General features: G+C 44.3%; 1 protein-coding gene across 8 annotated transcripts in view; it reads left to right on the forward strand.

Annotated features, from left to right (window-relative positions):
* The window catches only part of IDUA (alpha-L-iduronidase), a 54,218-nt gene extending 30,097 nt beyond the window's left edge, over nucleotides 1-24,121 (forward strand). For 4 of the 8 annotated variants that reach the window (XM_078599255.1, XM_078599256.1, XM_078599261.1 and 1 more), the window contains 12 exons: nucleotides 960-1,042; nucleotides 1,380-1,487; nucleotides 9,830-9,925; nucleotides 10,635-10,837; nucleotides 12,358-12,537; nucleotides 16,558-16,774; nucleotides 18,891-19,118; nucleotides 20,305-20,426; nucleotides 20,895-21,020; nucleotides 21,389-21,465; nucleotides 21,573-21,691; nucleotides 22,715-24,121. In XM_078599255.1, the coding sequence (XP_078455381.1) occupies nucleotides 960-1,042; nucleotides 1,380-1,487; nucleotides 9,830-9,925; nucleotides 10,635-10,837; nucleotides 12,358-12,537; nucleotides 16,558-16,774; nucleotides 18,891-19,118; nucleotides 20,305-20,426; nucleotides 20,895-21,020; nucleotides 21,389-21,465; nucleotides 21,573-21,691; nucleotides 22,715-22,818 (1,663 nt within the window). In that variant the 3' untranslated portion in view covers nucleotides 22,819-24,121. Of the gene's footprint in view, nucleotides 1-959; nucleotides 1,043-1,379; nucleotides 1,488-9,829; nucleotides 9,926-10,634; nucleotides 10,838-12,357; nucleotides 12,538-16,557; nucleotides 16,775-18,890; nucleotides 19,119-20,304; nucleotides 20,427-20,894; nucleotides 21,021-21,388; nucleotides 21,466-21,572; nucleotides 21,692-22,714 lie in introns of those variants that run through there. The other 4 variants (XM_078599258.1, XM_078599259.1, XR_013585924.1 and 1 more) reach the window with 3 other exon arrangements.
* Nucleotides 24,122-24,388: the final 267 nt, after the last annotated feature.

Below are 24,388 nucleotides of genomic sequence, written 5' to 3' on the forward strand. Positions count from 1 at the left end.
CGTAGACATAACAGGTCTTTCATTACGAGGGAGACTCGTGTTAAATACAGAACCAGACCATTTATTTGACTTTGCCAGCGAATGCTTGTAAACGTTCACTGCCAAGCATGCTTGAGAGCGTGCATAAGTGCCCCAAAGTAGTTGCGGAGCAGGTAAGACTACTCAAGTGAAAAGTGCTTCTTCACACCCACCTGAGTCACAATTACTTGGACAGCTATTCAAAAGTGCCACTTGTTGCTTATCCACGCAAATAATGTCATTGTTCACGTCTAAATATTCTGTGCAGCCCTGTGTCAAGCCACTGCTGGATGGGTGATATTTGATCATACTTCACATTCACACTGAGCATTGCGTGTTGGTGGAGGTGGGGAGATATAGAGGCTGGACGTATAGAAGTGTAGTACAACAATGCGTTTTGCTGCCCACTGCGGAGCCCTGCGTTGTTGTTGTTGATGCGTGTTGGTGAAACCCATCAACCATCCCTCTCTCCGGGCACAAACGCCTGCCTTGTCTTCCCAGATGCGACGAGATTGGGGGGGGGGTGCACACGAATAGTAATTAAGAACCAAACGCACAATTCACATGCGTTGCTCTATTGTGCGGTTTGCGGTTCACATTGTTTAACGGATTGTTTCTTTAATTTGCCCTTTAAACGTAGTTGTCCGCAGCCCTTTGTGTTGCGAGGAACCTCCGGTAGGCAAACCGGATAGACTGGGTTTTGCAACGTTGAAGGCTGCGCGGGGCGATTCTAAAAAATCGTCATACACACGGTGACTCAGCAAGGGGGATTCGTTCTCTCATCCAAAAATATTTATCACCAATTAACCCCTCTCTCTCTCTCTTAATGTATTATTTATTTGAGTACTCGCAGAATATTAGCCACGTCAGTAATGGATTATGTATGCTCTCCTCGTGGCTCAATGCATTTCTAATTGTGATGTAAATCTCTAAACTGGCAGGGAGGAGAATGGAAGGTTGCATTATAACTTCACCCAGCTGGACTCGATGATTGAGCTTCTCATACAAAACGGTCTTAGACCTGGTGAGTAGGGCTGATGTTTGAAAACATCAAATGTAACACTGGCTGCACTGTTTATTAAACACACCACAAGTAACCGAAGCACTGCAAACATTTCTTTGCTTTGTTTCGGAAATTGCAAACGTCGTAAGTGAATTTGCTTTTTCACCAAAAAAATGTGTCCAATGAAGCCTCTCTTGATTAAAATGACGTGACAGGGGTGCGTACACATACAACAAAAATACTCCCTCCTACACGATCGTGCAAGTGATCATATTTTGACGCGGTCCGAGTCGGTGTACCGCACACGTGTGCAAGACTAGCGCCGCACAGAGCAGTTAGTGTCTCGTGTTCCTGGCAGGATTCGAGCTCATGGGCAGCCCGTCTGGCTTCTTCACCGACTTCGAAAACAAAACGCAGCTGGTGGCGTGGAGGAGCCTGGTCTCGGAGCTGGCAAAGCGCTACATCGGTAAACGCTCCACGCCAATTATTGCCCCGCGTGTGGCCACACGCGGGGTAATGTCGGCGTGTGATTCGGAATGCGCTTGACTCCGTGCCCTTATCTGACCGGCAAGTCATTCAAATTTACTTGCGTGGTGGTAAGGCCGGCCCTGATATCTAACTTATCTTAAAGTTAACAACAAAAAATGCCACAGAGGTTTCACATGCGAGTGCTCAATCCCTGTTTATACAGTCCATAAGGCAGCGATTGTAATTCTACATTCGATATGGCAGGAGTGAGTTCACTCATAGGGCAACCACTCTTGGCTGCCTACTAAACGGTGGTACTCACTTTATTGACCTGGCAGGACGAAGGACTGAGTTGACCCCCAACCAGGATTTGAATTTGCAATCTTCTCATTGGGGAACTGCATTCGCAAACCACTGAAATATCCGGCCGGAACTAATTTAGCTAATGACTCAATTACCCCAATCTGCCTGAATATAAGATGCTACTTCACTGCATGCAAGACAACAGTGTATGACTATCTTCTTCTTGGTTCTTTCGGTAAAGTCACGTAGAAGGGAAGTAATAAAATAATAAAAATAAAAATAAAACATAATAAAACAATTCTCACGACGTTTCGGCCACAACGCAAGCAGCCATCCTCAGGCGAAGAATGAAACACCCCAAGCTTGGAGCGTATATTTAAGCTGGGTTAGAGGGGGGGGAGGTGGGAAGAAGAGCGCCTAAACAAAATAATTTGCATATCAAGAGGAATTCAGCATATGGAAAATGCGTAGGAGGTGGGCGGGGGGGGTTCCAAATCAATACTATGCCCGTGCATTATGCAGGATTAGCAGCATCAAAGGGGGGGGGGGGGAAGGGGGGGAGCATTAACAAAGGAAAGGAATGTTAATAGTATGTAGCTGTAGTTACTAAACAACCACGTAAAAAAAAAAACTACAGTATAAACTGCATGACAAACTAAAGTATAAACTACATAGCATCATCAGTAAACTTACTATACTCTACAATAAGCTGAGTTACTAAACAGTAAGTAATACATGAAAAATTCTACGTTGTAAAAAATTATATAATATGCTTCCATCTAAACTTTATTCTCTTACATCACACGCGTCTATACCGTACTATATACTTCCATAGGCAAAACCAACATTAAATTACATACTGTATTGCTATAAACCACCCTATACCTTATACATTTTTAATATAACACTATGTATTATTCTACCCACCCTAATGTGTATCAAAATGGTTTATTACGTCCTTCCAGTGATTGCTAAGCCAGAATCCATCTTCTCGGTTAAAATTGTCTCTGTGTTTGTAAATGTGGATCGCCTCATGTACGAATCTCTCATGATAGCCAGATGGCTTGCAGAGAACCTCTGTCTTGGAGAAGTCAATGTCATGTGAGCCCACTGAGTTGTAACAGTGATCTGCCACGGCTGAGGTGTTTGTCCTACAGTGTTTCAGGTCAGCTTTATGTTCACGGATGCGGTCCGAGACATGTCGTTTGGTTTCCCCAATGTAACTGCTACCACAGAGGCAACTTAGTTTGTAGACACCAGGGTACTGTATGTCTGGAACCACATCTTTTACAGACGGTACCAGATCACGGATTTTATGTACTGTGTTGAATCGGACCTGGATCTTGTGTTTAATCAGGATTTTGGAGATCTTTTTTGTGACCCCAGCAATGTAGGGTAAGGTGATGGTCTTGAAAGGCTCCTCAACAGGATCTTTCTTGGTGGTTGGAGTGATGGCTTTGCGGATTGTGTAGTCGGAGTAACCATTAGCCTTAAGAGCTTGGCGTACGTGTTTGAGTTCACTGGAAATGTGTTCATGGTCGGAGATGCATTGGGCTCTATGATATAGAGTCTTGATGAGAGAATTCTTCTGGGATGGATGGTGGTGGGAATCCGGTTTTAGATAAGCATCCGTGTGGGTGGCTTTCCTGTAGACAGAGTGGCTCATTGAACCATCAGGTCTCCTTTTGATTAGGACATCCAAAAAGGGTAGCTTGCCATCATTTTCGACTTCCATGGTGAATCTGATGGCTGGGTGTATGGAATTGATATGGTCGAGAAATTGGTCTAGAGCAGGCCGGCCATGTGGCCAGATGACAAAAGTGTCGTCTACGTACCTCTTCCATAAGGTCGGGCGTAGAGTCGCAGTCTGGATGGCGTCCGTCTCAAATTTCTCCATGAAGATGTTGGCTACAACCGGAGATAAGGGGGAGCCCATTGGGGTGCCCTCAATTTGCTTGTAGAAGGTTCCATTCCAGGTGAAGTATGTATTGGTTAAGCAGTGTCTCACCAGGGGGGGTACCCCAGCATTCAGTCCTTGATGAACCAAGTCTTCAATGATTGCGATGGTGTCAGGCACAGGCACCTTGGTGAACAAGGAAACCACATCAAAACTGACAAGCAGGTCGTCTGGGGACAGGGCAATCCCCTTGATTGTTGATACCAGGTCAGTAGAGTTTAGTACTGCAGAGGTGGTTTTTCCAGTGAAAGGCCGTAGGATTTCGGACAAAAAACGAGCCAGTTTGTAAGTCGGGGAGTTGATAGTAGAGACAATGGGACGAAGAGGTGTATCTTCTTTATGTATCTTTGGCAAGCCGTACAATCTTGGTGGCCTGGCTGCAGAAGGTTTCAACGAGAACTGTTTGGTCTGATCAATTAATGCGGTTGAAGCAGAAATGATGTTGTTGGTTTTGGAGACGAGGCTGTTGGTGGGGTCTCTTTTTATTTTTGTATAGCTGCCATCGGTGAGTAGTTCTTGAATTTTGTTGTTGTATTCTATTTTGTCCATGATGACAGTGGCATTGCCTTTGTCGGCTGAGAGGATGACAATGTCATCCCTCTTTTTTAATTGAGCTAATTCAAAACGCTCATCTTTGCTGATGTTGCTAGCTGGCATCTTAGCGTTTTTGAGGGTTACAGAGATTTCCGATCTTGCTACGTCTGCAGCGATGTGACTCAAGCCCTTGAGAGCTACATCTACTCGAGCAATTATATCATTAACTGGTATGTGTCTAGGTGTGACTGCAAAGTTTAGTCCTTTAGCTAAAACGGATTTCAAACCTTCAGAAATAGGACTGTTACTGCGATTAATTACGACTTTGTTAACATCTAGCTTTTCAATGTGTGGGTCCGGTTTCTTGTTTGAGAGGCGGTTGAATTTGGAAATCAAGTTGTCCTTACATTTAGTCGACATAGCGGCAGCTGAAGAGGCAGTCATTTTTTCCACATGTTCCCAATCCGATGTGGACATTGTTGCACTCAAGGATAAGTGTGATTTGTAGAGTGTCTTGTCTAACTGATCTAGTTCGGTGCGCGTAAGTCTGATTTTCTCTGAGATAAGAGCTAAGCTAGTTCTAGACAGAATTCGTTTCGCATTAGAAGAAGTTACAGCAGCAGATGTTAGTGTAAATGCGTTCGGTATTACCTTAGAGTCGCGGCATCTCTTCAGAAAGGTGAGAGACTCGATTAGCTGAGCCTTCTTGTCCCGGAGCTTGTTGAAGGATCTCAAAGTTATGTGGAAACCCTCCCCGTAGAGGCGGTTAAATTTCGATTTAAAGCTTTCGTGACTGCAGGGATTCATCTTCTTGGTTCTTTCGGTAAAGTCACGTAGAAGGGAAGTAATAAAATAATAAAAATAAAAATAAAACATAATAAAACAATTCTCACGACGTTTCGGCCACAACGCAAGCAGCCATCCTCAGGCGAAGAATGAAACACCCCAAGCTTGGAGCGTATATTTAAGCTGGGTTAGAGGGGGGGGAGGTGGGAAGAAGAGCGCCTAAACAAAATAATTTGCATATCAAGAGGAATTCAGCATATGGAAAATGCGTAGGAGGTGGGCGGGGGGGGTTCCAAATCAATACTATGCCCGTGCATTATGCAGGATTAGCAGCATCAAAGGGGGGGGGGGGGGAAGGGGGGGAGCATTAACAAAGGAAAGGAATGTTAATAGTATGTAGCTGTAGTTACTAAACAACCACGTAAAAAAACTACAGTATAAACTGCATGACAAACTAAAGTATAAACTACATAGCATCATCAGTAAACTTACTATACTCTACAATAAGCTGAGTTACTAAACAGTAAGTAATACATGAAAAATTCTACGTTGTAAAAAATTATATAATATGCTTCCATCTAAACTTTATTCTCTTACATCACACGCGTCTATACCGTACTATATACTTCCATAGGCAAAACCAACATTAAATTACATACTGTATTGCTATAAACCACCCTATACCTTATACATTTTTAATATAACACTATGTATTATTCTACCCACCCTAATGTGTATCAAAATGGTTTATTACGTCCTTCCAGTGATTGCTAAGCCAGAATCCATCTTCTCGGTTAAAATTGTCTCTGTGTTTGTAAATGTGGATCGCCTCATGTACGAATCTCTCATGATAGCCAGATGGCTTGCAGAGAACCTCTGTCTTGGAGAAGTCAATGTCATGTGAGCCCACTGAGTTGTAACAGTGATCTGCCACGGCTGAGGTGTTTGTCCTACAGTGTTTCAGGTCAGCTTTATGTTCACGGATGCGGTCCGAGACATGTCGTTTGGTTTCCCCAATGTAACTGCTACCACAGAGGCAACTTAGTTTGTAGACACCAGGGTACTGTATGTCTGGAACCACATCTTTTACAGACGGTACCAGATCACGGATTTTATGTACTGTGTTGAATCGGACCTGGATCTTGTGTTTAATCAGGATTTTGGAGATCTTTTTTGTGACCCCAGCAATGTAGGGTAAGGTGATGGTCTTGAAAGGCTCCTCAACAGGATCTTTCTTGGTGGTTGGAGTGATGGCTTTGCGGATTGTGTAGTCGGAGTAACCATTAGCCTTAAGAGCTTGGCGTACGTGTTTGAGTTCACTGGAAATGTGTTCATGGTCGGAGATGCATTGGGCTCTATGATATAGAGTCTTGATGAGAGAATTCTTCTGGGATGGATGGTGGTGGGAATCCGGTTTTAGATAAGCATCCGTGTGGGTGGCTTTCCTGTAGACAGAGTGGCTCATTGAACCATCAGGTCTCCTTTTGATTAGGACATCCAAAAAGGGTAGCTTGCCATCATTTTCGACTTCCATGGTGAATCTGATGGCTGGGTGTATGGAATTGATATGGTCGAGAAATTGGTCTAGAGCAGGCCGGCCATGTGGCCAGATGACAAAAGTGTCGTCTACGTACCTCTTCCATAAGGTCGGGCGTAGAGTCGCAGTCTGGATGGCGTCCGTCTCAAATTTCTCCATGAAGATGTTGGCTACAACCGGAGATAAGGGGGAGCCCATTGGGGTGCCCTCAATTTGCTTGTAGAAGGTTCCATTCCAGGTGAAGTATGTATTGGTTAAGCAGTGTCTCACCAGGGGGGGTACCCCAGCATTCAGTCCTTGATGAACCAAGTCTTCAATGATTGCGATGGTGTCAGGCACAGGCACCTTGGTGAACAAGGAAACCACATCAAAACTGACAAGCAGGTCGTCTGGGGACAGGGCAATCCCCTTGATTGTTGATACCAGGTCAGTAGAGTTTAGTACTGCAGAGGTGGTTTTTCCAGTGAAAGGCCGTAGGATTTCGGACAAAAAACGAGCCAGTTTGTAAGTCGGGGAGTTGATAGTAGAGACAATGGGACGAAGAGGTGTATCTTCTTTATGTATCTTTGGCAAGCCGTACAATCTTGGTGGCCTGGCTGCAGAAGGTTTCAACGAGAACTGTTGATGACATTGTCATCCTCTCAGCCGACAAAGGCAATGCCACTGTCATCATGGACAAAATAGAATACAACAACAAAATTCAAGAACTACTCACCGATGGCAGCTATACAAAAATAAAAAGAGACCCCACCAACAGCCTCGTCTCCAAAACCAACAACATCATTTCTGCTTCAACCGCATTAATTGATCAGACCAAACAGTTCTCGTTGAAACCTTCTGCAGCCAGGCCACCAAGATTGTACGGCTTGCCAAAGATACATAAAGAAGATACACCTCTTCGTCCCATTGTCTCTACTATCAACTCCCCGACTTACAAACTGGCTCGTTTTTTGTCCGAAATCCTACGGCCTTTCACTGGAAAAACCACCTCTGCAGTACTAAACTCTACTGACCTGGTATCAACAATCAAGGGGATTGCCCTGTCCCCAGACGACCTGCTTGTCAGTTTTGATGTGGTTTCCTTGTTCACCAAGGTGCCTGTGCCTGACACCATCGCAATCATTGAAGACTTGGTTCATCAAGGACTGAATGCTGGGGTACCCCCCCTGGTGAGACACTGCTTAACCAATACATACTTCACCTGGAATGGAACCTTCTACAAGCAAATTGAGGGCACCCCAATGGGCTCCCCCTTATCTCCGGTTGTAGCCAACATCTTCATGGAGAAATTTGAGACGGACGCCATCCAGACTGCGACTCTACGCCCGACCTTATGGAAGAGGTACGTAGACGACACTTTTGTCATCTGGCCACATGGCCGGCCTGCTCTAGACCAATTTCTCGACCATATCAATTCCATACACCCAGCCATCAGATTCACCATGGAAGTCGAAAATGATGGCAAGCTACCCTTTTTGGATGTCCTAATCAAAAGGAGACCTGATGGTTCAATGAGCCACTCTGTCTACAGGAAAGCCACCCACACGGATGCTTATCTAAAACCGGATTCCCACCACCATCCATCCCAGAAGAATTCTCTCATCAAGACTCTATATCATAGAGCCCAATGCATCTCCGACCATGAACACATTTCCAGTGAACTCAAACACGTACGCCAAGCTCTTAAGGCTAATGGTTACTCCGACTACACAATCCGCAAAGCCATCACTCCAACCACCAAGAAAGATCCTGTTGAGGAGCCTTTCAAGACCATCACCTTACCCTACATTGCTGGGGTCACAAAAAAGATCTCCAAAATCCTGATTAAACACAAGATCCAGGTCCGATTCAACACAGTACATAAAATCCGTGATCTGGTACCGTCTGTAAAAGATGTGGTTCCAGACATACAGTACCCTGGTGTCTACAAACTAAGTTGCCTCTGTGGTAGCAGTTACATTGGGGAAACCAAACGACATGTCTCGGACCGCATCCGTGAACATAAAGCTGACCTGAAACACTGTAGGACAAACACCTCAGCCGTGGCAGATCACTGTTACAACTCAGTGGGCTCACATGACATTGACTTCTCCAAGACAGAGGTTCTCTGCAAGCCATCTGGCTATCATGAGAGATTCGTACATGAGGCGATCCACATTTACAAACACAGAGACAATTTTAACCGAGAAGATGGATTCTGGCTTAGCAATCACTGGAAGGACGTAATAAACCATTTTGATACACATTAGGGTGGGTAGAATAATACATAGTGTTATATTAAAAATGTATAAGGTATAGGGTGGTTTATAGCAATACAGTATGTAATTTAATGTTGGTTTTGCCTATGGAAGTATATAGTACGGTATAGACGCGTGTGATGTAAGAGAATAAAGTTTAGATGGAAGCATATTATATAATTTTTTACAACGTAGAATTTTTCATGTATTACTTACTGTTTAGTAACTCAGCTTATTGTAGAGTATAGTAAGTTTACTGATGATGCTATGTAGTTTATACTTTAGTTTGTCATGCAGTTTATACTGTAGTTTTTTTTTTACGTGGTTGTTTAGTAACTACAGCTACATACTATTAACATTCCTTTCCTTTGTTAATGCTCCCCCCCTTCCCCCCCCCCTTTGATGCTGCTAATCCTGCATAATGCACGGGCATAGTATTGATTTGGAACCCCCCCCGCCCACCTCCTACGCATTTTCCATATGCTGAATTCCTCTTGATATGCAAATTATTTTGTTTAGGCGCTCTTCTTCCCACCTCCCCCCCCTCTAACCCAGCTTAAATATACGCTCCAAGCTTGGGGTGTTTCATTCTTCGCCTGAGGATGGCTGCTTGCGTTGTGGCCGAAACGTCGTGAGAATTGTTTTATTATGTTTTATTTTTATTTTTATTATTTTATTACTTCCCTTCTACGTGACTTTACCGAAAGAACCAAGAAGATGAATCCCTGCAGTCACGAAAGCTTTAAATCGAAAAGTGTATGACTATTACAGAATATCCACAGGTTGTGGTGGAAACAGCTAAGCACGCCCAAGCAGTGAATGTTCTGTAACGGCCTGTCTGTGGGATACCTGTGCGCCAGCAACACTGAATTGTTTACCGACTTAAAATAAGCAATGGAGTTAAATCACGCCTTCGTGATGCACCATTTCAAAAGTGAAAATTCACCGAGTGCCGAAAGAAATGGGGGCATGTCATCTCGTGGCAGATATGTATGGGCTGCGTGAAGTCCTGCAGTGGAACTTCGAGACTTGGAATGAACCAGATCACGGCGACTTCGACAACATCAGCATGACGGTGCAAGGTAACGCAGGGAATCTCTGAAGGGCGATCAGTGCGTATCCATGTGTGCAGCTCGCATAGCTTTTAAAATCCAATGTCAAAAATAAGTTGACCTTTGTACTCCTGCATACCATACACTTAAAATATGTCCCTTTTTTCAAATTAGCATAAACGTGCACGTAATTTTTGTTATTAGAACGAGGTGTTCACATCGAATATAAATACAGAACTTGTTTTACGTGCGCTCCATTCTGTAGTTGTGTTCGGGGCTAAGCTAATCCTACGAACAGGTGTATAAACATTTAGCTCAAAATAAGATGAGACGGATATGGAGTGCGAAAATAATGCCCAGAACAGCATTTTGGGACCATTCCAACTGAAATTAAGCACTGGTTATACAAATAGAATGAATGTGATTATATAATCAAGTGTAACTGCGTGCACCACAATGCAATCAATAAGCACAAAGTGCAAAGTAATGCTCAGTATATATGGCTTAAATTATCACTGAATATTTTCCGGGTTGCTGGTAGAGTAGATTAGGTGGCACGTGACCCAAGTAGCCACAGCCAGAGTTATACTGGATGTGTCATGCCGGGTGCGGGTATATTTTCTCGCGTCGCCGACCCAGATAGGCCTGGCTCAAATTAAGCCCCGGTTAATGTTCATGAGTGCAGGTGATGACTTTAGTGTTTAAAAAAAATATCTTTTCGTGTTGTTCCATGGGTCAGGTTTTCTAAATTATTATGACGCATGCTCGGAGGGGCTGCGACAAGCGAGTCTGCGGCTGAGGTTCGGGGGACCCGGGGACTCATTCCGGCCTCCACCACGCTCTCCCATGTGTTGGGCCCTCCTCCAGCACTGCCACAATGGAGCGAACTACTTCACAGGGGAGCGTGGGGTGCGCCTCGACTACATCGCCATGCACAAGAAGGTGACGCCGTTATCGATTGCTCTCCCAGTAAAATTACGTGCGTCACAGCTGACACTTCAAAGTGTTTGAATGACATTGCCGCTTGCGTGGGTTTTCTCGGCTGTGCTGCGTAGCTCTTTGATGTGTGTTCAGGTTGTACCACCCTGTGAGCTTCTTCTGGAACTCAATTGGAAGTTCCTCCCGAAAGCCGAGCAAGTTCCCAGAATTTTTTAGCAAAATATCAGATATGGCGAATAACATGCGGTAAAATCAGAAAACACATTGGAGATGAGCAAATGCTCTGTGCTGAGAAACTGTCAAATGCGTAGATTGTTTCCCCCATTGACAGCAGCATTGCCTGCAGCTGTTCACACAGTGCACACACTTTGTGTCATATTATGTAAGGCACGCTCAGGTTTAGCAAGCTCAGCAAGCCTAAATATGAGATTCCTCGGATTGGGTGGAGTCATAATGGGAACAAGAAAAAGAATGTCTGCTGATGGTGTGTTTTTTTAAATACGTACAGCCATTTTGTCGCATCACTGCTGGGCGAGGGCCTCCCCACACCCGTTCGGGTCGTGGGGGTTATTTGACCATACTTCACTGTGTTCTGGTCAGTAGGGGTTTGTCAAGGAGGGGAGTATAGAAGTGAAAACTAAGAAGTACAATTCAACAATGGAGTATGCCGCATTGGCCTCTGCTGCCCATTACATTAGATCCACAGCCTATAACAACCTGTTGTGCATGGTGGACGCCCATCCAAGCCCTTTCCAGGATCAACTCTGCTTAGTATCCGAGATCTGACAGGATCAGGTGCATTTCAGGTGATGTTGTCAATGGAGTGTTTTTGGACACCATTTCAGAAATTCTTGCTACCTTTCAGATATTCTGAAATCACGAAATGTTATTCCTGCGTAGTTTTTTTGTGGTTGTGCTGTACGGTTCTCCAATGCAGCTTCGGGTTGTACCACGTGTTGTTCGGCATGATGTCCGACGTTTCACTCTCAGCACACTGAAGAAGTTCCCACAACTTTGTAGAGCTATGCTGATTTTTACTGGTAGGAACCTCCTGGTTACACCAGCCCACAGGGGATTATTGTGTCCGTCCGTCGTGCAGGGAGGGGCTGGGTAGGGAGGGAGGGGCTGGGTGGGGAGGGAGGGGCTGGGTGGGGCTGGGTGGGGAGGGGCTGGGTGGGGAGGGTGGGGAGGGGCTGGGTGGGGAGGGTGGGGCTGGGTGGGGGGTGGGAGGGGTGGGGCTGGGTGGGGAGGGGCTGGTCACCCCGTGGTGCCCTTATAAAACTCAACGTTTAACTTACTCACGCCGGCTTGTGCCCGCCCTCACAGTCGGGCATATTTGCGGAATACACCATGCCGCCGTTGACCCTGGCCATTGACCGAGCAACCCAACGTTCCTACCAGCTCCCTCCGCAGGAATGTGTTTTCTACGTTTTTGCTAAACCTGCGAACCCATAGACAAGTGTGCCGCGTTGCATTTTCGACATTGCACGCATTGATCACCAAAGCGTTTTATCGTCACGCAGGGCAACGGCAGCTCCATGCACATTCTGGAGCAGGAGCTCGAGGCCGTGCACTTGATCCAGCGCCTCTTCCCACGTTTCCAAGCCACTCCCATCTACAACGACGAGGCAGACCCGCTCGTCGGGTGGTCCACGCCGACAGAGTGGAGGGCCGACGTCACCTACGCAGCCATGGTGGCCAAGGTAGAGTGGTTTACCATCACGGTGTTCAAAAAGAAACGCGTTCTGATCCCCATGACGTTGATGGGGAATGAGCTGCAAGAAATGTTCGCGGAACTTAAAGAAAGAAGGCTGCAAAATTGGATTCGGGAAGTACGACTATATGAGCGAAGCCAATGCCACCTACAAGAAGGTTGGCAAACAATCGAAGATATCTGTCGGAGGGCCACAATGGGAACACGCAGAGGAGTATTTGTACCTACAACAGATATTGAAAGTGGAGCACAATAAAAAATTATGTAAAAAATTATGTACTAAGGAGGGGGAAGGGAGTGGGTGCTTTTGGAAAAGCTAAACTTGATCATAGCATCTCTTTCAATCAACATAGCAGTGTTCCAGAAAGAGATGCTTTATAATAAATGGCTACTGCTGCTATGACATAAGGATCAGACATATTTACACCAGTTTAATAAAATGGAGCAAACTGAAGAGAGATCATTTTTATTTCAGTGAGAGGCAAAAGAGCAAAGCACGAATCGTGGGAACAAATGCAAATCGGAGGCATCGTAATGAGTGTTAAGAAATGTAAACGTGGGCTTTGGTAGGGACACTTCCCTAGAAAGGATTGATGGCTGATGGTCAAAGAATAATAATGGACGTGGCAACCGATGGATGTGATGCACCCGCAAGGTTGTCTACTGAGGAGATGATGGGGTGATGAACTCGGCTCGTGTGGAGGTGCTGGCTGGATCATTATATCGCAGGATCATGAGAGATGGCGGCGTCTTGGGGAGGCCTTCATCCTGCAGCGGATTGAGCAAGGCTGATGTTGAATGGTGGTGGTGATGCTTTCGTGAGTGGTGTGTGACACTGCATAATGTTGCTTTAGCGCCAGAAAAATTACGATGTATAATTTATTATTATTCTGACTAGCACGAGTGCTACTTGCACTATGTACGGTAAATAAGTCTACTAAGCATGACTTGCATGTACCTCCTTACCACGTCTGAAAAATGGCAAATCGGCTTCTTGTTAATAAACTGCGAGGAAAATGCTCGGCACACATCAGTCATTATTAGACACAAGTTTAGCGTCTGCTTAGGGTCACTGAGTAGCAGTCGCGATGTTTGACTCATCGTGAATAGTCCGTTGCATTCCTTTGTCGACTGCACATACCTCCCCTTAACCACAGCCGAAAATGCACAACGCATTGCACTTTTGTTAATGTATGTGCTGGTCAGCAGAGGACAGCAATACGATAATTTGTTGTACTGTGCTTTAAATGTTTCTATGCTGCCTGGCCTTTACAAACCCGCACTGACCAACATGGTGAATTGAGGTAAAATAATCTCTGGAGCCTGCACGGCGTATCATCCAGCAGTGGATTGGCATCGTGATGTACATGTATATGTTGCAATAGAAAATCACATTTGCTTACTGTATTTGTTTTGGAGGTCGAAGTAGAGGCGTTGTGTTAATTTTGTGATTGTTTTTACAACCATTACCATCGTTATTTGACTATAAAGATAAATATTGCCGTGCTTGTCTTTGCCAACTCGAACCATTTGCGTTTTTACGAGTATCGATAGCATTTGTTTGCTTACATTATCGACATGGTTGGCAGTTGTGTAAGCACTCTACAAGTAGCACGTCCTTTATCACGAATATTAGTAGCCGTATATTCAATTACTAATAAATAATGTTCTGTTTTTTTGCTTCAGGGCGTTGATGTTCTAAGTGACATTTTCTACGCTTGTCGCTGCCCTTTTCCAGGGGTAAAAGCATTTTGCCATTTATCGAGAAGAAATTGTAAAGTTAGCCAAAAATACTGAAATGGTTTTTAGTGCTGATGAATATAAGGCAGGCGGTGGGTTCTTTTTTTTAATTGTCAGAGCGTCTTCAACATTAGTCACATTTGAGGGCCAAACAACAAACATTTGAAACAATATGCACTGTTTTGTGATGTTCTCTTTTTAACTGGCGAGCAATTTAATTATTTATATTTGCGTGTTTGTTGTTTGTCAAATGGATATATGAACGATCAAGTTAGGCTTGCCAGGGTTAAAAAAGATACAAACACACAGTGATTTGTATTGCGATGGAAAGGCATTTTCTGCATACCGTTTTCCGAACCAATGCTCTCCACGCAGGCTAGGGTTAGGGGAGAGGCAGTCGTGTGTTGAAGTAAGCGGTCCCATTATTTACAACTTACTCACCACTGACACAGTCGTAGGGAAACCACGACGAAGGAGAAACGTTGCTTGCAGAGACTGCTCATCAGCAGGACGCGCCGTGAAGGCGCATGGCCTCTGCATTGTGCGGTCTCGCAGGTGCGTAACTCCGCCGTGCCCGCATGTAGTTGGTGCGTTTTTTATTTTATTTCACTGAAGTGTGAAGAAGTCACCGTGTTTTTTGGCAGCTGCTGTGGACTGCTGACACGCACCGCCATGGGGCAGCGCGCTATCGCGATATTCACACGCCTCAAACTTTTCAACTGTGTTTATTTGCTTTCACGAAGTAAATGTGTTTTTATTAGCGGTAGGGGAGGGGAGTTGCAGAGCTATTCCGGCACGGTAAATCAAGCCACCCTTGACATGATGAATAGATTAGGGAGCCTAAACTTAAAACTGATCACATGATAGCTCAACGAAGTGGGCTTATGTGGAAATGTATAGCTGCGAAATACTCTAAACATGATGGAAAGGACATGATGGGACATGATGGAAAGGATGCTGTTCACTTAGAGGCCGGGTGGCAGTATGCGTTGCAAAGTGTGGGGGTAGCTATCGCGTGGGCGCAGGTGGTGCAACTGCGCGAGCCGGGGAGCTGGTCAACGAAGAAAGGAGAATGCGGACGGGGTGGGGGGTGCATTTTATTCCTTGCATCACAACCCATGCCAACCACTCTATGCCACTGGCCTTGCACGCAAGGCTATTAAGAAATGAAATTGCGTATCATACGGTAACACTGAATAATGCATACAAATTTAGAAATGGTGTCGATTTCATTAGCATAGGACGTAAAATGTCTAACACTTTAACTATTTAGGTAGCGTGATGAGAGTAAGTGGAAGATGCATCACAGAGATAAACAGAAGAATAGCACTGGCAAAATATATATTTCAGGAAATTGGATCTTTATTGAAAAAATTAAATGATTAATGACGAGTATTAAAATACTGGCCTATTCTATATATAACCATAAGAAACTGTATTATATATGTTTATATGATGTAAAGGATTAAGATAATTGTTAGAATAGGCTTGTGAATTAGCTACATTGCTCATATTTAGCTACCTTCTCCACATTGTCATGTAAATCTCAGGATAAATTTCGCATTCATTACAAATGAAGTACAGTACTACATATTCTTGGTTCTTACGGTAAAGTCACGTAGATAGAAAATAAAATTAAAATAAAATTAAATAAAAAATTACATTTATTAACAATTCAAAGTAACAATGGGAGTTATTATACTGCAAAACTATTGGCAACATTTTCTCTGGGAAGCAGTCAAACATTGAATATTATCGATGACTATTTAGTTTAGGGCTTGTTTTTTTTCTGAACCTTCAATAGATTGATTCGTCATGAAAGTTATAGGCAGAACTTATGTCGCACCATAGGTAGCCAACCGTGCTAATCAGAGGGTGGATTTTTAACACGATGTGAGTGTCCATCTGTACATGTGTAACGTGGGGTCACGGTAACTCGTGAAGATGATCCAAAATAGATTCAATATTAGTTTAAAGTTGTGTTGCTGTTTCGGACTTACCATGAAGAAAACTCGCCAAATTGATCAAAGAGTTGCCCAAAACATGCAGACAAACACACGCTATTTGGAAGTAACACTTATTTACCCTGACAGCTACCCGTCAGCTTCTGTACCGTGAATAAACACTTCCGAGGACACGCGCAAGTTGTAAAACATTACAGAAACCATGCGTATGCATCACTTTTCTTCTTTGTTATACTATAAACGCTTGCATCAGGGATCTCCGCAGCCTGCTGATGTCCTCTGCACGATGGCGCATGTCTACCCAGGTGATCGTTCAACACCAGCGTCTGCTCATGGCCGAGCCCAACAGCACGATCAAGTACACGCTGCTCAGCAACGACAACGCCTTCCTGAGCTACTCGCCGCACGTCTTCACACAGCGCACGCTGGCCGCACGCTTCCAGGTCAACGACACGAGGCCGCCGCACGTGCAGATGATCCGCAAGCCCGTGCTGTCCGCCATGGGATTGCTGGCTCTCCTCGGTCAGTGATGCGAAAGCCTTTTGGGGTGGCTGATAACCCCCGTTAAATTACTTAAATAGCTCCGCTACTCATGGACGTTAAAATATCCCGTGACGTTATTAGAAAAATAGTGGGCCATGTGTACCGACATACATGGTGCAAATTTGACTCAATTTGAGTTTTAAAAATACTTGGAAATTACTTAATTGGGAAAAACCAAAGAGTAACATCGGCCCCTACTTGCAAACTGATAATAATAAACATGTCTGAGTATGCGTGTACATATTTCAACACAAAGCAAAGGGCTGTAATATGCCGCTCCAAAAAAAATATGAAAATGATCTGCCAAATAATACAGCTATAGGGCTACAATTGTCAGCAGAAAGCAGTGTAGCAAAATCCATTGTACTATATTATGTCCCAACGTCTATTACCCCCACGATCTACATGGTATATAAATGCCGTCATCAAACAGTGGATTAATAATAGGGACTGTACATTCATATAGACATTGCGTTATAGACAAATACCAAAGGTTTCAGCATGGGGGTACACGTACCTTGAATATGTATTTAAAAACATATGTCGGTACATTCTGATTTTTTTCTTTCAGCTATTGACTCCTACAGTTCAATGATCGTAGATAAAGTTATCTGTTGAAATAACTATGAAGGTTTAACTCGGGGTAAATATTTGAGAGCTTTCGTTTAAAAAAATAATGTGAAAAGTATTTTTCCCACAGAAATATCAAAGTCTAACATGCCACTGCAGAAGGTCATATGAAGGGTATGGCGTCACTAAAAGGTAAAGGTGCGGCCCTGCAACTGCTTGTTCACGCCACGGCTGGCGGAAGGGCCTCAACCTACAGAGGGAGTTATAGAGGAGCCCCACGAGATGGTATTTGGCCGAGTCTTCCTCACTGTCGAGAATGTCTTGGAAAATGTTGGAGCACCCACACTCGACCCCACCAAACGCGACCAGCCAATGGACTGACTGTGGTGGACCCAATTATTCTGCTGGGTGGACGGAGGTGGGGCGGCGGCGGTGGCAGGGACAAACTTTAATCGTTGTTCCAACTGCCGCTGCGGGATAAGCCGGTGGACTTCTGGATCACAGGTCCAGTGTCCTAACCATTACACAATGCTTTTAAATTAAAAATTTTACTTAAACATTTTTTAGGAACCTGTGGTTTTTTTCTTCGAGGTGAAAACATCCTGAGCTTAGTTGCTCTCTGGATGACCTCGTATGACCTGAGGAAGGGGGGGGGGCAAAAAAATAAACTCGCCTCGTAGACATTGACGGCTTTCCCATCACTCTCCAGAGAGAGGCTATGTGAGAGACGTGTGGGAGAGAGGCTTTCCAGAATATGAATGGCACTAAAAATATCCCCACGGTTTGTGCGGCGGTCTCCTGCGCAAAACCTCACAAACACCACCAGCCGCGTGTTGTTTTCCACGCCACGGTCCTATCACGCTGACTTCGCTTTGCTCTCAAGCTCGTGCAGTTCACACTGAACGCTAATCGTAATCACCTTATTTGTCGTAATACCATAATCACTGTGGCTGAGAGGTAGAACTTGGCTCTGCAAGACTTTTTCTCCACACTTGTTATAAACAAATCTCGTTGCACATGAGAGGGCTTGCTGCCAGGGCTTGCTGCGAGGGCTGTTTTCTCTTGCTAGCAGTGCCACAACCCCCTGGTGTAAATGCGGCTACCCCACACCCCGCATTGTAATGCAATGCTCACATTTGCATACTTTTTCGGCATTAATGCCCCATTTCCATATCGAATGTAACAACAGGACAGCATTTAAAGCACAACTAAGTGATCAATCGAATGCGAATAAACAATTGAAAGTTACGAAATCTCACATGGCATTTAGATGACCTTCACTTTAAACAGTGGACTTCGTCTGAACCCGGGTTCACTTGGGGTTTTGACGGAAAATCTCAGTTACTGGAGCGTGGCGTGCAGCATGAAGGTAGTTAATTTAATGTCTGGAGCATAACCAGTTTTAACCAATGACTCTACGCATCATTACATGCCTGCTAACCAAGAGTGCTTCATCTTGCATTGCAACTGCCGACGTTGGCTGTGCCCTGGCCGTTTGCTTGCGTATCTACTATGCCCCCTGCAGGAGAACGGCAAGTACTGGCGAACGCTTATCTTCCCGACGGGCACAAGGAAGGGGCCAATGGGACATTCGGAGTCCTGGCGAGCACTCACGAGCCAGCCGTGAGCCCCTGCCTCTCGGCTACCGACAGCTGGCAATGCTCCCTGCTCCTCTACAACAGCGACGACGTGAGGACGTCTACCTGCGTCAGCCCAGTCACCGTCGTCGTTAGAAACCTCCCGTCTGACAAAGGTTTCCGACTAAGAGGCCGGGCGGTGATTGCGCGGCACATTAGTCCGAATGTGTTGCTTCATCAATTGACAGAGCAGCTTGTGCTTTTACACCTGCTGGAGGGTGTTTAATAACCTTGCTGTGCTTGTCAGCCTGTCAATTCTCGCTGCTGGGCAGTGTTGTTCTTTTCCAGTAGCAGCCTCCGGATTCATTGATGTCAACAAACCATATTCTCCGCTGCCTTCTCTGCTTCTATTAATAAATGAACAACAATAATAACAGCAACCTTTTGTCAATCCGCTGCTGGATGATGGTTTCCCTACATGCTGTGAGTCATGGGAGATGTTTGGCCAATTTTCACCATGCCGGTCAGTGCGGGTGGGTTAAGAGAGCACACATGACCACTGATATTAGCCGTGGCAGGTCCTAGGGGTCATAGCGTGGCACCGCTCCATTGCAGAGAATGTTGAATATATATGGAGTGCTTCACTCTTTCGGCGCTTCCATGAAGTGTCATGATATGTGGTTGCAATTTGGTTCGATAATTTATATTTTGTTTTAGTGTTATCTCAATTGTCCTTGCGGTTTTAATCTATCTGTTTTGTTTGCTTTATGAATGTAATATGAGCTTAGCATTTTCATATAATGTGCATAAATTGGAAGTAATTGGTTTAGAATATAATCAGTGTAAAAATATATTTTATTCAACGAATCCATGCATGAGCTCATAAACCACATCTACAAATTTTGTCTTATTGCTGTATCATTTTACTTTAAATGCCAGTGCATAGAGCAGTGTTTCTTCAATTCCAATCCTCTTGCCCTCCTACTGTGCAGTTTCCCCCGATTACCAACCATGCTGTGCCTGCAACACTTAGTGGCGTAAATTTCATATAGTTTTAATTTATATTTGTTTACCCACGAAATCTTTGCTGAGTCTCAATAACTTTCAGGAGGTCCTGCTAAGTTTTCACAGTTGGGGGCGGCAATCGCTACGTGTTTACCAATTAAGTCATTTGCAAGTAATATTTTAAATGGGCGAATTAGGATCATGATGACGCACACATTGCCTGTACATGTGAAGAATAAAGATTGGTAAACATTGGAAGGCCGACGATCGTGGGTCACCAGGACTGGAGTTTGTGTCATGCAGGATTAGAGTACTCGGTGGGAGATGCCAAGGTTGTATATTGATCTTCCTTTCCAGAACTGGTGTACGTCGGATATCAGTTGGACAATAAGAAAACAAATCCCTATGCACTGTGGAAAGCCATGGGCAGCCCGCCCTTTCCATCTCCCAAGCAGTTTCGACTCCTGCGTGAACTGGAGGTAATCACAGCCCCTTCGGTAACTGTAAAAGTTTAGACCTGCAATTTGATTGGTTATGTCACTGCTGCCGGAAGTGCTACTATTCGGAACACAACATATGGAGACTGGCATGATTGTGGGTACATTGATACTGACATCTGCATTTTCACAAAAGTAAAATATTAGGCTACATGTCATGGCGCAATAGTTAAAGTTAAAGGTGCAGGCTTGCAATATCTTGCTCACGCGACTTCTGTCGGAAGGGCCTTCACTTAGAGAGTTCTAGGAAGCCCCTCTTAGAGGGTATTTTGGCCTACTCCTTCACAATAGCCAGACATCTTATAAGAGGTGGAAGTACCCACACTGTGCCCCACCACACACAACCTGCCGATCGACTGTTTCATTACAGCTCCTAGTCGTACAAATGAATAAAATTTGCTCCTGGCGGTTGACAGATGCTGTGCTGTTGGTGTCGCTCTTTTCCGTTAGGATCCGGTGGTTACCAGTCCGCTGCCTGTGTTGGGTGTTGGCCCGTTGCGACTCACACTGGCCCTGCCTCAGCCGTCGGTGTATCTGCTGCATGTGTGTGCTAAGCCACAAGGTGTGCCATGTCAGGTGAGCCTTCAGCAATGTTTTGTTGTAAACCCAACTTACTTTATTAGTCATAAATGAAGCATTCTCAAGATTTTAGGTGATATATCCAGGGCTTAATTTCTCATTGGGAATTTTCGGATCGCTGGTTATCTGATCATGACTCAGTAGCCACAATCATAGTGAGAAATATACTGAAAGTGATGTGCCGGGTATGCAGAAATATTAAAAAAATCGCTGATACGGACAGATCCTGCTAAAACTAAGCCCTGGGTTCATCCACATTGCTGGCAAAAATCACCATGATTTCACTTTTTCCACAGCGCTGCATTTTTTTAACATTTCTATAATTCATTGCACATTTGATGTGGTCGCTACGTGCGTTTTAACAGGTCGCTGGACTCCGCGTGATGCCTCTCACCAAAGGTCAGGCCCTCGTCGTGTGGGACGACGGTGGTGCGTGTTCCCGGTGAGAGTACACGCTTTGTTGAAGCTGCTTTCACGCACGTATGAACTTGAATGCTTTCCAGCCACGTGCTCGTATGGTGTTTATTAATCCCCGGCTGTATCCGGTAGGTGCTTGAAAACGTTTGAGGTGGAGTTTTCACCGACGGGGGAACGCTACGCGAGGATCCACGTGAAGGACGGCATTTTCACCCTCGCCGTCCACTCCCCAACTCTCAGTGATCCTGGAGGTATGTCCTAATTACACAGTGTGAACACATTTATAGACAACACACAATAAAATAATAGGGTGAAATAAATGTCGAAAACAATATTGTGTTTTCAAAGCCTCCACCCCATAACTCTCATCCGTCTCAATATATTTTGACTTAAAGCTTTCGTAACGGCAGGAATTCATATTATTTGGTTCTTTCGGTAAAGTCACGTAGATAGAATTTTTAAAAATAAAAATAAAAACCACGACGTTTTGATCGCAACACAAGCGGTCGTCATCAGGAAAAGGGGGTTAGCCTCTAAAGGCAAACTATTTATAAAGGTTTAAAATGGGTGTAGCCCAAGTGGGCTGCGATCGAAACGATCAAAACGATCGTAGCCCACTGGGGATCGAAACGTCGTGGTTTTTTTTTCTATCTTTGTAACTTTACCTAAAGAACCAAAAAATACATCTCAATCCACAAAGGTAAGTGGGTCATTAGAAATCATTGTGGTACCTATCAATTTGTCATGCTATATTCACATTTATAGGGTTGTGGTCGTTTATGACCAGCTGACTTCAGAAACACAATGACCCGGATGTTTACCAAACTCGAGACAGACACTTGAAGTCGGAGCACATATGGGAGTTAGATAACAGCTGTAAATGTCATGTCATGTTTATTTATCCAAGAAAGCCTTATTGAGTTTCAAAACTGGCTTTCACAATGGTCCTCCTGAATTGGGTTGTTTGCCTGATTCTCGTGTAGAATATTTTTTACATTATTGAAAATTAGAATGCGCATATGAGGGGAAAACACTAAAAAGTCCACAGAAAAATGTCAAGAATCCATTTGCTTTGCAGCCATCTCATGGCCACCTCACAGCCCTGCAGGCGTGGAGGTTTCTCAATCTTTGTGATCCACAAACCCTTTCCTCTAAAGCGCTGGATCAGAGGTGTGCACTAGCACACCTGGTTTAAACGTCGTTAAGAAAGGCTGATTATGATGAATTTTAAAACGATGGTCCAAGTGTTCGACATCTTTGTGTCTCTCTGCCAGGTGGATCTGTGACGGGATTCTACAGAGTCCGTGCTGTTGATTACTGGAGTCGTCCTGGAACATTCTCTCTTCCTGTTTATTATAAGGACCGTTCGCAAACTTAATGAGTCCCATCCTGATAAAAAAATATTCAGCATTATGGGAACCTCATTTGCCAGTAAAAAATATGATAATTGGTTCTTTACCCTTCTATCTGGCAACAAAAATGACACCTTTTTACAAGGAGTCATGTTTGCATAGACCGCAATACCTGCAGTCATAATACAAACAAAAGAACATAACTCTGATAATGTGCACTGTCCTTAAAGTTGATTGATCCACACCCGAGACAGCTTTCCTTAGAGCCTAGTCTCATATCGGTTGGACCAGATGACGCCAAAAGGCGCACAACTCAAAGACAATGCACCATCAGAGTATGAGAGCTCGGGGCAAGCATCTACACTATGGGAACCTCATTTGGCAGTAAAAAATATGATAATTGGTTCTTTACCCTTCTATCTGGCAACAAAACTGACACCTTTTTACAAGGAGTCATGTTTGCATAGACCGCAATACCTGCAGTCATAATACAAACAAAAGAACATAACTCTGATAATGTGCACTGTCCTTAAAGTTGATTGATCCACACCCGAGACAGATTTCCTTAGAGCCTAGTCTCATATGGGTTGGACCAGATGACGCCAAAAGGCGCACAACTCAAAGACAATGCACCATCAGAGTATGAGAGCTCGGGGCAAGCATCTACACTATGTCAGTTTTGTTGCCAGATAGAAGGGTAAAGAACCAATTATCATATTATAATATTCAGCATCATCTGTAAAAATAATTCCTCTAATATCCCTGTAATTGATTTATAGGGATAGTAGAAAATAGTTTACATTGTTTTCAATCCACAATGCCACAATAGTCTGTACGAAATTAGAATGTAATTGTGCAGTTGTCTTATTCAATGTTGAAGATTAATCATCCAAAATGTTTATTAGGTTAACAGAACAATGGGCATCTCGAGATGTGTAACCCTTTGATCACCACGTGAGTAGAAAGGCTGTTAAGCTAAACAAGAGCACCAGCCAAGCGATTCTTTAGTATATTTGTATTGGTGATACATCTTCTGCTACCTTACGTTCATAACCAAGTTACTCCAGATTCTTGTTAAGGTTGACAACTATATTGAACGCCCTGTGCTAATGAATGTTTACTCTTTCATTTATTTATGCTTGAAATAAGGCAATGTGTTTTATGTTTTGTAAAGTTATGATAGTTAAGTATTAAGAACCTTATTGGACCACTTTCAACCATGTCCGAACAACACATGGACGGTGTGGACTTTTCCTCTATAAATGGAAGATCAGGGACTGGCCAAACTGCAAATGCAGTCAGGTGCCACCCCTCAGGCATATCAATACAACACGCATGTCCTGGTGGAACAAGTGTATTACTCCCCTCAGCTACCCCAATACAACACGCATGTCCTGGTGGAACAAGTGTACTACTCCCCTCAGCTACCCCAATACAACACGCATGTCCTGGTGGAACAAGTGTACTACTCCCCTCAGCTACCCCAATACAACACGCATGTCCTGGTGGAACAAGTGTATTACTCCCCTCAGCTACCCCAATACAACACGCATGTCCTGGTCTAACAAGCGGACCCTGCTTAGCTACTCTAGATGC

Source organism: Lampetra planeri, chromosome 12 (genome assembly GCF_965212315.1).
Source record: "Lampetra planeri chromosome 12, kcLamPlan1.2.h2, whole genome shotgun sequence".
Classification (NCBI taxonomy): Eukaryota; Metazoa; Chordata; class Hyperoartia; order Petromyzontiformes; family Petromyzontidae; genus Lampetra; species Lampetra planeri.